At 38.8% G+C, this 13,273-nt stretch overlaps 1 protein-coding gene across 9 annotated transcripts in view; it reads left to right on the top strand.

Annotated features, from left to right (window-relative positions):
- The window catches only part of Tpk1 (thiamin pyrophosphokinase 1), a 321,619-nt gene that overhangs the window by 231,668 nt on the left and 76,678 nt on the right, over nt 1–13,273 (top strand). For all 9 annotated transcript variants that reach the window (XM_052719170.1, XM_052719165.1, XM_052719167.1 and 6 more), the window contains one exon: nt 12,330–12,441. In XM_052719170.1, the coding sequence (XP_052575130.1) occupies nt 12,330–12,441 (112 nt within the window). Of the gene's footprint in view, nt 1–12,329; nt 12,442–13,273 lie in introns of those variants that run through there.

The following is a 13,273-nucleotide window of genomic DNA, read 5'->3' as shown; positions in this document are numbered from 1 at the left end:
TCCAGTCACTCTGTAGCATTAGACAAGACCCATTTGAAAAAGAAAGAAATTGATACACAGTTTTATAGTGCAAAAACACACAGTCAAAAAGCACCAAAATAACCAGTCTACTTGTGTTCTCATTTGAAAAAGCTGATTCTCTTGGAACTATTTGTTGCCAACAAAAAGATAAATAGGTTAATAAAGCAACTGAAGCTGAATCACAATATTGTTAACAAGATTGTCACCTGTAACCCCTCCTAATGAGATCATATTATCTATCACTAAGATACCAAACTAAATGGGAAAACAATACAATTTTTCATATCAACAAGTATATTCATACCTCATATATTGAAAAAGCTGGCTTAAAATTAAAGATTCTATTTTGTCAAACTATTCTTTAACTTTCCTCGGGTACGCCTGTATGTCTCAGATGTGTTTGATAACCATGACTCTAATTCTAAATATTTAATAATAGATAATATAATCTCATTAGGAGGGGTCACAGGTGACAGCCTTGTTAACAAGACAGTTCACTAGGGTTCCTTAACACACTGCATTTCACTGGTGAATGCAGGGCCTTCACTAAAGATCTCTGCAACAAAGAAATAGTGATCTTTGATGGAGAAAAATTCAAAAGATTTAGCTTTCTTTTAAATTTTTCCTTTCTCTTTCTAACAGTTTTTTGTCTATTTCACTTGCTACAGTGGCATTGGCTTTTATTATGACATGCCAAAATCATTCATGTTTGGGTCATTTTAGGTGTAGAGTAACTATGTTGTGATTGGATTCATTGTGACACACAGAAGCTAAATTTGATTAATTTGGACTCCGAGGGTAAAAGTAGAGTGTTTATTGAAATGCCAGCATCATTCCAGAACAGGTCCTTTACTTCTATAACCTCAGAGACTGCTTTCCTACCATTGACTCCAGAAATTAAGCGCTAAGATCATCTTTGGTGCAGCTTTCCCCAGGTGCCTGCATTCACCAGTGAAAATACAGTGTTTCCTATGAGGTGTCGAGGGGTAATGCTACCAGTTAGTTAGACTCTGATTTATACCTGAAGAGAGTGGCTGCCACTCTCTGTGATTTCAGGGAAGCTTGGTATCAAGGAGCAATTTTCAAAGAATTGAAAGCTGGTGCCAGGTTATGAATAAACTCAGGAAAGCTCTGACCTTCCCTGTCAAAGGATAAGGCTGTAAATATGTTGGCAACTTCACTCTGTTGTGAGTACCTGTTCTTTCCCATCACTGTGGGGCTCTTAGGGTACCAACAATTGGTAACAGCAAACTAAAACAAAATTTATTATATGAAAAAATTAGAAAAGTAAAAAATCCAGTATATAATGCACAGGAGGCAGCTTCTGAAATATGTCTGGAATTAGACTTTTCCCATTTGAAAAAATAACATCCAAATCAAATTTAAAATATCAATGTGATCACATTTTACCATTTATTTAAATGAAGACAGCTTAACTGACTTTTGGATAGGAAGTGAGGTATTATGTGATATTTTTAATGCTGTCTTCCTATTATACAAAATATATTTTAAAATATGAATCATTTCTGCTTAGATGTAGTCTTTTAAATAAATGGATAAACACACAGGCAGCACCCAGCACAAAGTGTTCTCCTTCATGATTGTGGTACCTGTCTTAATTTCATAACTCATGGGGATCGTTTTCTTTTCCAACTTAGCACTACTGTTCCCAGGTTGATAGCTCAGGAGAAAATCAAGATGAACAGGGAAGAATCAAGTCAGATCATCTCTAGGTACTGGGGGGGGGGGGGGGGGGGGGCGTGCCGGGAGCTTTTGTGGTTTCTGTTTTGTTTTCTTGTTTGTTTCTTTTCCCTTTAGGAAAGTCACCAAAAAAGAAAAAAGAAAAAAGAAAACTTGCCAGTTGTTTACATTTAAAAGGGATTCATACACCTTTTTGAACAAAAGTTTAAGACAATTTTCTATTTCACAGTCACTTAAAGCAGAAAGGACCAGGAGGGGGTAAAGGTGGCAGGCAGAAGGCAGATGAAACAGTACAGGCTGAGGAGTAGAAATATGCTGGGACTAGAAAGGGCTGAGAGTAGAGAGCTTTAGCTGACTGTTGCTGTGTCTTGGAACCTGTGGCTCAAACAACAGTAAGCATGTTGCATTTGCAAAGTTGCTCTGTGGTCAGGATTTGGGGATTGGCTGGCACTTCAAGCATATGGTCTCAGGAGGTTCATTTGTCCTCACATTGGTTCACTGGTGGCATATGGCCCACTCACACAGCAGGCCAACTGGGGCTGGCTGTCCATATGTAAGAATAAAGGGTTGATAATCCAGAAGAGCCCTTAAGGTCCTTGTGACATAGTGACTAGCCTTCCTCAAAGAAAGTAATCTTCACACAAAAGAGCAGCTGTCCTTTCCTTCTTTTTGCCTGATGATTTCAGCCTCAGAATTTACATAGCAGCACATGTGCAGTATCCTGTCTATCACCCACATAGATCAGTCTTATTAGCTGTATGGAATATAAAGAAACGAATACCAGATGGTATTGTTCAGTGTGTATCATGTTGGAGACACTACCACAGAGGAATGTGACAAAGAAAGAGGTACCCCATTCATGTACTCATGTCTTTGCAATAGAAGAGAGTGAATCTTCAGTCAAGTAGAGATTGAGTGTGAACAGGTCATCCTGAGTGCACCTGAGGAGAGACAAAAGGTGAAGAATGCTGATATATCAGATGTTACTTCAAACACAACAGAATGTGTGCTTCTAATTGTGCCCTTATTGTAATAAGCTCTTTTGTAGTACACAAATGGAAGTAAATTACATTAAGGTGTATTTCTCTCAGAAATCTTAACCATGATTTTGCCTCAGTGAATCGGAAGTCACTCGCCTTCATTCCTCCAGAAACAAAACAAAACGAAAAAACACTGCACAAATATTATTAGTGCATTTATATTCTGATTTCAAGGGTTCTCACCTCTTCCAGAAGTTGTGTGAAAATGAGGCTACTGTATCATGATGACTTGATCTGCACAGCTTAAAAGATGTGTGCATTCTAACATTTCTGCCAAGTGACAAGAGATTGTATGTGTTTCCTAGTTTCATGTCTACTGGTGTGATAAAGGACTCCAGCCAAATGCAACTCAGGGAAAGAACATGTTTATTTCAGCTTACCATTCTAGATCACAATTCTGCATTGAAGGAAGTCAAGGCAGGAACATAAATGCAAGCCTGTGTACTATTCCACACAGAAGTAACCATGAACTCAATTCACAGCCATAGAGCATGAACCATGAACGATATTGGCTGATAGACTCGTGCTTAGCTAGCTTTCATATACAGCCCAGATCTACCTCTTCATAGAATGATACTGTCCACAGTGGGCTAGTGTAGGCAGAAGTTTCTGTTCCACCAACAACTCCCAAATACCCAGCTGCTGCTTCCCAAATAATTGACTCTCTGAGGCTTAGTATTATTTATAAATGCTCAGCTGGTAACTCAGGCTTATTACTGACCAGCTCTTAGACTTAAATTAACCCATAATTCTAATCTATATTTAGCCACGTAGCTTGGTACTTTTTCTCAGTCCAACATTCTCATCTTGCTTCCTCTGCATCTGGCTGGTGACTCCTGACTCTGCCCTTGCTCTTCCCAGAATTCTGGCAGTCTGCTCGCCCTGCCTAGACTTCTTGCCTGGCCCCCGGCCAATCAGCATTTTATTAAACCAATTCAAGTGACAAATCTTTACAGTGTACAAGAGCATTATCCCACAGCAGGCTAGTCTCCCCTACATCAGTTAACAACCAGGACAATCACCCATAGACATGCTGCCCACAGCTAGGTTGATCTAGGCAATTCCTCACTTGTGGCTCTCCTCATTTAACTGTACGTCGTGTTAAGTTAACTGTTAAAGCGGTCTAGGACAGTGCTATTAAGTACTACTTCTCAAAATGTTTCCTGAATATGTTAGTCTAACGTTCTTGACAAAAAGAAAAAAGAAAAGAAAAGCAGAGTTTCTAAAATTAAAAGTGTTCAGGTTTTTGGTGTCTCTGTTTTGTTTTGATAATAAAAAACCAAAGCAAATGTTTCCTTAACATTTTTTCTAAGTTAGGTTCCATTCGTTGTTAGTATCTTACATATCAAATCATTTGTGCCCTACAACCACCCTTTTACTCTAGTTTTATAGATAACAAAACAAAATTTGTACTGGGTGGAAAGGGATTTAGATCCACAAAGTTTATAGTTGACCACTGTACATATATCAACTCCAGCTGTCTCAAAATTGGGGAATAGAGACATTTAGAAACCTAAGTATATTTCTCTTAATCGAGGTGCCACTGTGAGACATGTAGGTCTGTGTAATTGGTATTTTTTTACTCTTTACTTTTTGGAGGCCCACCACCCAGCTCCTAAATAAATACACTGAGACTTATTGTTTCTTATGAATGCCTGGCCTTCACTTGGCTTATTTCTAGCCAGCTTTTCTTAACTTAAATTATCCTATCTACCTTTTGCCTTTGGGCTTTTACCTTTCTCTATCTCTGTATTGTGTTGTTTTGTTTCAAAATAAATTCCTTATTTATACTAGTTTTCTTTTAATACTTTGTTTTCCAGATCATACTTACTGAATTCAAATATTTTGAATGTGTTTTGAAAACATGAATGCCTGCTACATAAGATTACATCTATACCTCTTTATATTTGGTCATTAACAAAGAACAGCCACATAAATGAAGGGAACTCAAAGCTCCTATGCAAGCTAATGTGCTTGGAAAATGTGTGCCCTCTCTGTAAAATTCATAGGTTAAAATCTTTGCCCCAAAATCATAATTTTTATGACATTGTTGTAGTTTGAATGTGAAATGCCGACTGTGGGCTCATGTTTTTGTACACTTGGTCCCCTGACTGGTGCTGCTATTTATAGAACCTTTCGATGGTCAAGCCTTACTGAAGGAAGTAGGTCACTGGTGGGGGGGGCTTGGGGTTTTGTAACCTGGCCCCACTTTATGTTCTCTCTGCTTCCTCAGTGTGGAAGAACCACTTCCTAACTCATCTCACACTTCTTCTGCCCTGCCTTCCCCACCATGGTGGACAGTATCCATCTCAGACTGTGAGCTAAACAAATCTCTCTCTCTCTCTCTGTCTCTCTGTCTCTCTCTCTCAGTGTTTTATCACAGCAACAGAAGTGAGTACAGAAATGGTGAGATCATAAGGATAGAGCCCTTATAAATAGAATTAGTTGGTTTTTTTTTTTTTTTTTTTTTTTTTTTTTTTGGTTTTTCGAGACAGGGTTTCTCTGTGTAGCTTTGCGCCTTTCCTGGAACTCACTTGGTAGTCCAGGCTGGCCTCGAACTCACAGAGATCCGCCTGGCTCTGCCTCCCGAGTGCTGGGATTAAAGGTGTGCGCCACCACCGCCCGGCTTGGTTTTTGTTTTTTTTTTAAGGATTCCTGTTATTACCATTCTTGCTAAGGACACTGAGAAGCTGCCACATGTGAACTCGATAGTGATCCTTACCAACCTCAGTCAGCCAGAACTTGAATCCTAGAATTCACAGATGGAAGAAATATGAGAATTACCTCATCAAACAGTTCCCTTCATTAACACTTTGTCTTGGCCTTATCCTCCACTCTCCTTCCAGTCTTAAGGATATGTAGCTTTTGAGATGACAAAAGGGAGCATATTGTGGGGTGCTGGTAAGTACAGACTGGCAAGAGGGAAGGTTGTAAGAGAGCATCTTTGTTCTTAAGCATCATTGTGGGAATCAGATGTCTACTGTAGGAGCCTCTGTGTACTCTGCATAGGGAGAAAGGTGGGGCAGTGAGCACGAAGAGGAAAATGGAAACGTGACTCATTGTTGACATCCCATCACCCCCTGTGCAATTATGATAAAAGCTGGGAGGCAGCCAGTGGATTTCATAGCTGAGAATGGATTAAATTATTTCTACCATTGAAAATAAAAAGATCCTGTGTTGCTGTAGTCCTAGATTCTGTTTATAATGAGAATTCCTGAAAATAAGAGATACATTAAAGGAATGATGCCAGTTATAAAATGTCAGAAATTCTTGGAACTTTTCCAAATAATGAAGAAAGAATGCTACATATAACATAATTTACTAAATATCTCTAAGTTTTACAGAGTGGAGTAGTGATCTTCTTAAGATACCTTAATGGAAGCATTCTAACACTAATGTTTTAAGTATTTTTCCTTTTGCTAATATTTTTCATTAGTCTCATGATGAATAATCATTTTCTTTTAAAACAATATGGAATGTCAAACAATGCTTGAATGAAACCTCAAACAGAAAAGCATAAATAAATCAGTATTCATAGTTTAAATGCCTAAATCACTGTTCTTGGAACACTTATGCCATAATCAAGTCCTGAAATGATTTAATAAGAGGGCCATATAATTTCCATTTTATATAACAGATGTCTACACAGCATGTATTTTAAAGTGTATTTTGAGCACTGTTGACAGGCTATTCATAAATACTGGTAAGTATGGTTTTGTCCTAGTTTTTAATCAGATGAACATTGTCTAGGTAATGCTGGGGTTCTTGTGCATCCTTTCTGTTCATCTCCAGTACTTTTTTTTTTTTTTTTTTTTTTTGGTTTTTCGAGACAGGGTTTCTCTGTGTAGCTTTGCGCCTTTTCCTGGAACTCACTTGGTAGCCCAGGCTGGCCTCGAACTCACAGAGATCCGCCTGGCTCTGCCTCCCGAGTGCTGGGATTAAAGGTGTGCGCCACCACCGCCCGGCTTCCCTCCAGTACTTTAAAGACACCTCCCCATCTATTCAGCTCAAATTTTGAAGTAATTTTTCAAAATTATTGACACATTTTCATCAATACTTTTTCTGTTTACTCTAAGCAATTTCCAAGTCAGATATTTATTAAACATATAAAGACATTTTCCCATTGTGCTGTTGGTTAATCCAACCAGCAAAATAAAAGCAGGCTTCTTATCATTTCTAGAGTAAGAATATGAACCTGTTTGCCAAATGAAATATAGTAGCAAATTATATGTTATATATATAATATATAGTGGCACAGATAAAGTTTGTAACATTTGAAAGAACTCATCTCTCAGTGCTAAGTAGGAAACATAAGAAGGTCACATACAAAGCAAGACTTCCTTCCTTTATGGTTTTTGCTGTGGAAGTTGGGGAAAACATGGAGAGTTAGCCATCACACTGGCTCATAATGCCCTGCCGTGTAGCTCAGTCTGTCTCCACTGTTACAATTGTTTACTTCTAGAATAAGTATTCTGAGAAGTCAGTGCTTCAAATACAGTACCTTTGGAATGGTAAAGAAAAGACTTTCAACACTTTAGTGTGGCAGCATTTAGCAGGTTCTTTCCTCCAATTCCAATAAAAGGGGAACATAGAGATGGGGTAAGACATGTAAAACAACGTAAATACAGGTGTGAGGGGAAATGAAAGGCATGTTGATTTCATCAGTTTGAATTTTGAAATAGTCTAGATTTAGGGGGCTAGTAGGAGAATGAGTCTGCCCTTCTAGGCTTTCAATTATTTTTTAATTTTGAGTAAACAAAGTAACTTAATTAGCATTAAGAGGTTCTCTGTTTTTAATAATTTAGTGTTAACTGTTCAAGTAGAGAGTAAGGTTAACTTATTTCAGAAGACACATGATTTCAGCCTGTCTTTAACAATAATTTCCAGAACAAAAAACAAATATATATTGTCAATTTTGAAACATATCTCTAAAATGTTCTGGCTGTAGAAATATTAAACCAAAATATCAGTTATATAGTGTATGTGGCTTCTCTCTCTCTCTCTCTCTCTCTCTCTCTCTCTCTCTCTCTCTCTCTCTCTGTGTGTGACTTCTCAAGTCATCATTATATGGATTTCCTGGAAGGAAGCTTTCTAAAAATAAAGCTTCTATAGGAAATGAAGTATTATTTTAGGGGTAAAGAGAGATTAAATGATTATTCATAAGAATTTCCAAATCATTCAGGAAAACTATTCTTCAATTTGTGGTTTTTTTGTTTTTTTTTTCTCTGCAAGACTAGAATATGGAATATGTGAACAGACATTGTGACTTCTAAGAACAATCTGTGAAGCAATTTTTCCAGTCTTATTTTGTATTTGACTTGTGTGTGTGTGTGTGTGTGTGTGTGTGTGTGTGTGTGTGTGTGTGTGTGTGTGTGTGTAAAACATACTTTAATACTGATTCAATACAGGCCATTTAATCCAACCTACTATCCTTACGTTTTGAAATGTATGCCTATAAAGGAAAATAAGAGAGTCTCATGAGTTCTCCAGCTATGAAGTTTTGCAAATGTAAGTTACTTGGGCAGACTGTTTGTTGTATATCTGCTTTCTATTATGTGATCAGTGTTAGCATGAAAGTATACCACCCCTAGGCTGTGTGAACAGCTTCTTCTGGTGCACATAGTGTGGATCCTTTTATCTTCCTCATTGAAGTTTTTCCTGCAGACTATTTACTTTCTTGCAAGTGGCCTGTATTTGCTAATACAATTTAAGGAACCTGGATAGTGATAAAAGATGACATGCTAGCGATTGACCTTGTGTTCAAGCAGTGTGCAGGAGTGTTCCCACTAGGTCTGGTGGTTTACTTGCAGTGTATACAGCAGTTAACACAGAGTGTGTTTTGAGCATTAATAGCTATTTAATGAATGACTGACTGCTTTGTGACTCACCAGTCTCACCTGCTCCTTGGATCTTTTATATCAACTGGAAAGGTCATTACTCTTCCTGTATTCCATATTTTGTGATCTTATCAATTTGCTATGTATTTGCATTTTGTGAGCCTCATACTAAGGTATTCTAAAACATTTTTTTGTGCAAATGTTGGCATAGTTACTAAATTTAAGGACCTAGAAATATAAACTGAATTAAAATGTCTTCCTAATTGGAATTTTTAGGTGGCAGAAATCTAGGGTGAGCTTTAATAGTTTCTTTCAATTATGCCTTCCTCCCTTGCAGTAAAGAAACACAGTACAAAATGTGATGGGAATGGTGTCTTAGCCCTATAGCCCTCAATAGGGTGTGTGTGTGTGTGTGTGTGTGTGTGTGTGTGTGTGTGTGTGTGTGTGTGTGTGTGTTACTCTAGCTTAGATTTATAGTCTGGGGAAACTGATCTCATAATACTGTCTGTCCTTAGCATGATCTTAAGCATGATTTCCAGCGCATATACCATGCAACATCTTTGCTGATCTTAAGCATGATTTCCAGCACATATACCATGCAACATCTTTGCTGCCTTTCACTGGATTATAGTTTCAACCACATTGAGGTTGCCGCATATGTTCAAATAACCGCACCTGAAAAGGCAAACCATGATTGATTTTTGTTCCTTCTTCGCTGTATAAAACTGCTTTTGACTTCAAAGAGTTATCTTAGCTGAGAACAGAGGATGGAGCAGGACCTGAGCAGTGATTCATGGGAGTAGATGGAAGTGAATGATTAGTTCATGTGCCTCTGGTCTTCAGTGATGCCATAAATCCTGCAGGGGTTCTTTAACGTCAGGCTAGATGCCTGCCTCTGTCAAATCTCATATAGACTAGCATATATTATAAACTGAGAAATCTAGGGAATGAACAAAAATTCCTTCACCCAGTCATTCATTTTTTTAAAGATGTCACATTGACATGCCGACAGAGGATGAAAGCATAATACTGTTCTCTTTTAGCCATAAAAGCTAAATTTGCATATTTATAAACACCAAGACCCTTCACATATGGCAAAACACACTTAAAGCAAGAGACAAAATGCTAATTGATGACAGTCTAAAACCTATCTGTGACTTATCAAGTCTCCAAGCTAGTTTATTCCCAAAATGAAAATGTTAAGGTGCACTGGTTCTTAGAATAACGAGAAAGGCCATGAATACACAGCCAAGTCAAGGAAGGGGGCTTCCCACTGTGCTGCTTAAATCAGCTTTTACAGCAGGGCTTCTCTCCTAAGGATAGTAAAACTTAGCATGTATCTGTGCTGTTTCCTTTGCGTTATATGGGATGCTGAAGGATCTTCTCTCAGGGAGTTAATATCCACCAGTTGAAAAATTATTTTCTTTCCTTCATCATTCTTCACTAGAGTGTTCTAGAACACCAAACATACAATGTATTTAGCTAGATTCTACCAAAACATAAAGCAGTCCAAAAACATGGAAGAAGAGTCATTAAAAGTAAGGGTGCATATAAATACATTAAAAATAAGATATACCCATAATATGGGAATCCCTCCTTGATAAGCCCTGGGAAGCCATCCTCATTGTCAGAAATGCCAGGGGGACGGGTGCAAAAGTCGAGGCCTCCATTCAGACTCCAACCCTCTCTCTTCCAGCCTTCTTGAGCCCTGTATCTACCACTCAGTGCCAGAAGGTTGAAGCTTAGCTGTCACCCTCTGATAGTGTGGCATTTCTCCCACGGGGCCCTAGAAATGCAGCCTAAAACAGGAAACTGGCTCTACCTTCATGAAATGCTATCGAATCACTTCCTTCTAAAGCCAAAATATTTGTAAAGAACTGAGAATTTCTGCCACCCCTTCTGCTGACAACTGCTTTTATTGTAAAAGAAACATCTTTACCTCTTTCAGAATTTGGTAAAATGTGCAGTGAGTGTGTGGTATTCGACTTGTCCATTTGTATTATATTCTGAATATCTTATCTTCAGAGAGAATTATTTTGCTTTGGAGAATAGGGGGGAAGGGGAAAAACAAATGTGTGGTAAACTAGCCAATCTCAGTCACTTTAAGGGAAAACTGTACAAAGCAATAAAGACACACCATGTCTTACAGAAAGGTAAAGACTTTTAGAGGTAAAATCAGAACCAGTTGTAATGGCTGTTGAGATGGGAGTCATGTTCCCTTTGGCACTGCTCATCTAGTATAGGTTTCAGACCTGGTGTCCTGCCACCATCAGTCCTGACCAGGGGAGATCTGGAGGGTTGCTGTGAGGCATTTTTAAACTTACACTTTCTTACATCTAGAGAAGATTTACAGTTGAGGGCATCAAGCAAATTATATACAGTCCCCAGCCCCCACGCACCCACATATACGGACGGCCTGCAGTGTGTTCCTTACCGTGCCTTCATGTGGTCCCTTTTTAACAAGTGAGGAACTAGTGTCGACTCACTATTATCGCCCGAAGTGTTTATGTAGAGGCATGTCTCTGATGCTAGCAAATTGTTCTTAGATAACCCAGGACCACTTGCCCAGAGGTGGCACTTCCCACCGAGGGCTAAGCCCTCCCACTTAATCATTGGTCAAAAAGGTTCTTTCACATCTCATCCTGCAGACTCATTTCTGCCACTCGGGCATGTTATCTGTACCACAATCAATCCATACTTCTGTGTATACATTATCTCCTGCATGATGGTTCATCTTTTCTCTCAATAGCAGACACCAAGTTCAAAATGTATTTCTCTTTAAAATAATTTGTTTGATTGTATTTAGGCCTTTTCTGATTGAATATTGAAATAAAAATGATCCCTACTATTTTAGGGCTTTCTGTGTCTATGATAAAACACTAACTCAAACCAACTTGGGGCAGAAAGGGTTTATTTTGCCTACAATTTACAGAACATCATTGAGGGGAAACCAAGGCAGGAACCTGAAGGCAGGAGCTGAAGCAGAGGCCATGTGGGAATGCTGCTTATGGGCTTGCTCTCCATAACTTGCTCAGCTTGCTTTCTTATTCGACCCAGTACCACTTGCCCAGGGGTGGCACTACCCACAGTGGAATGAGCCCTCCCACTTATTTATTAATCAAGAAAATGCCCCCCAGAAACATGCCCAGTCAGATAGAGATAGTTCCTCAGTTACGCTTCCCTCTTCCTGGGTGACTCCAGTTTGTCTAGGGTTGACAGAAACTAGCCAGCACAGCTACGTGTTCATTGTGAGGATCTCAATGGTGGCCACAGGGGACAGGCTAACCACTTATAGTGCTTATGTTGAATTTCGAACATTAGAAACCTGACTCTCAGATAAGTAAAGATTTTACTTGGGAAATAGTCTTTTAGATATAATTAGAGAAATGTTTGGTTTTTAGCCCAGAATTCTGTGTCACAAAAGGCTGCATCCTCAGTAGGTGCAGTGGATGGTATCTTTAGAATTGGCAGGTGCAAGGAATAATACTTTATATGTATGGCTCTGGATATATTTAACCAATTTATCAACTGTAAAACTGATAATTATAGTAAGCTGATATAGAAAAGCTCTGAAAACTAAATCGGCATTAGTCAGTTCTTAGGACTAAAGCATGTGCTAAGTTAGTTTGTGGTTGGCATTGTGATGAGCCACATTAAGTGTTATCCGGCTGCTGGCATGCTGCAGATTGCCCCTTTCCTCCCCTTTTTCACTGTCGCTCTTCTCCTTCAGGGCAAGCACAGGCTCCATGTAGACACTGGAATGGAAGGCAGCTGGTGTGGCCTTATTCCTGTTGGACAGCATTGCAACCAGGTGACGACAACAGGCCTGAAATGGAACCTCAGTAAGTAAAACCCTTCTGAAAAGGGGGGGGGGGGGGGTCTTTTTCCATTGTGAGAGGGTGTTTGTTTGTTTTAATCAGAGATGACTTTGAAAACATGGGCCTCTAGGTAAGCCTCCTGTTCCCAGGCATCTGCACCACACCTAGCAATTTTCATCCTTAATGTCTTTGATGGTCAAAAAGTAACCTAAGGATGAACTGACAGTCTGTTTTCTGTAGTCCCTGTACTACTGTAAATCCCCACCACCATCTAAGTCATTTATGCTTTTCTCCTGTGTTGCTTAGAGCCTTAGAATGTATACTCCTAGCTTTGACTTGTTTTGTTGATGACTTACGATGGCCCAGCATCTCTGCTATAAGCTCTATGGGACATTTGTATAACTTCTTGGAGAAAATAAAGTCTTTGCTCGTCTACTAATTAAGCTGTTCCCTTTGGCCTGGACTGTGAGTCCTTTACATGCTCTAGTTATGAGTCCTACATCAGATATTTGGCTAACAGATACTTTCTTAGACTTCTTTCCTTGTGTATTTATTTCCTAAAACTTAACTAACTAAATTAATCCTGACGAAGTCAGTTTTTCTTTTTGTTTTATGCCTCCTGATGCCATGGCTGTGAGGTCCAACTTCTCTCTTGATTTATGTACAGGAGCTACACTTTACTTTTTAGAAGTAGCTAAAGTTCTGAAGTTGGAAGTGGTTTTCATAGTCAAACCTTTGAGCTCTCACAGATTAGCTTCTGTTATTAAATATTTAAATGTTTTTCAAAAATTATGAGCTACATTAAGCTATTCAAAAACTTCCTGACTTGAAAAATAAAACAGAATGTTTATTCAAT

Source organism: Peromyscus californicus, unplaced genomic scaffold (genome assembly GCF_007827085.1).
Source record: "Peromyscus californicus insignis strain IS unplaced genomic scaffold, ASM782708v3 Scaffold_6__1_contigs__length_162567912, whole genome shotgun sequence".
Taxonomy (NCBI): domain Eukaryota; kingdom Metazoa; phylum Chordata; class Mammalia; order Rodentia; family Cricetidae; genus Peromyscus; species Peromyscus californicus.
Note: the sequence above shows the minus strand (reverse complement) of the source record. Positions and strands in the feature narration are given on the sequence as shown.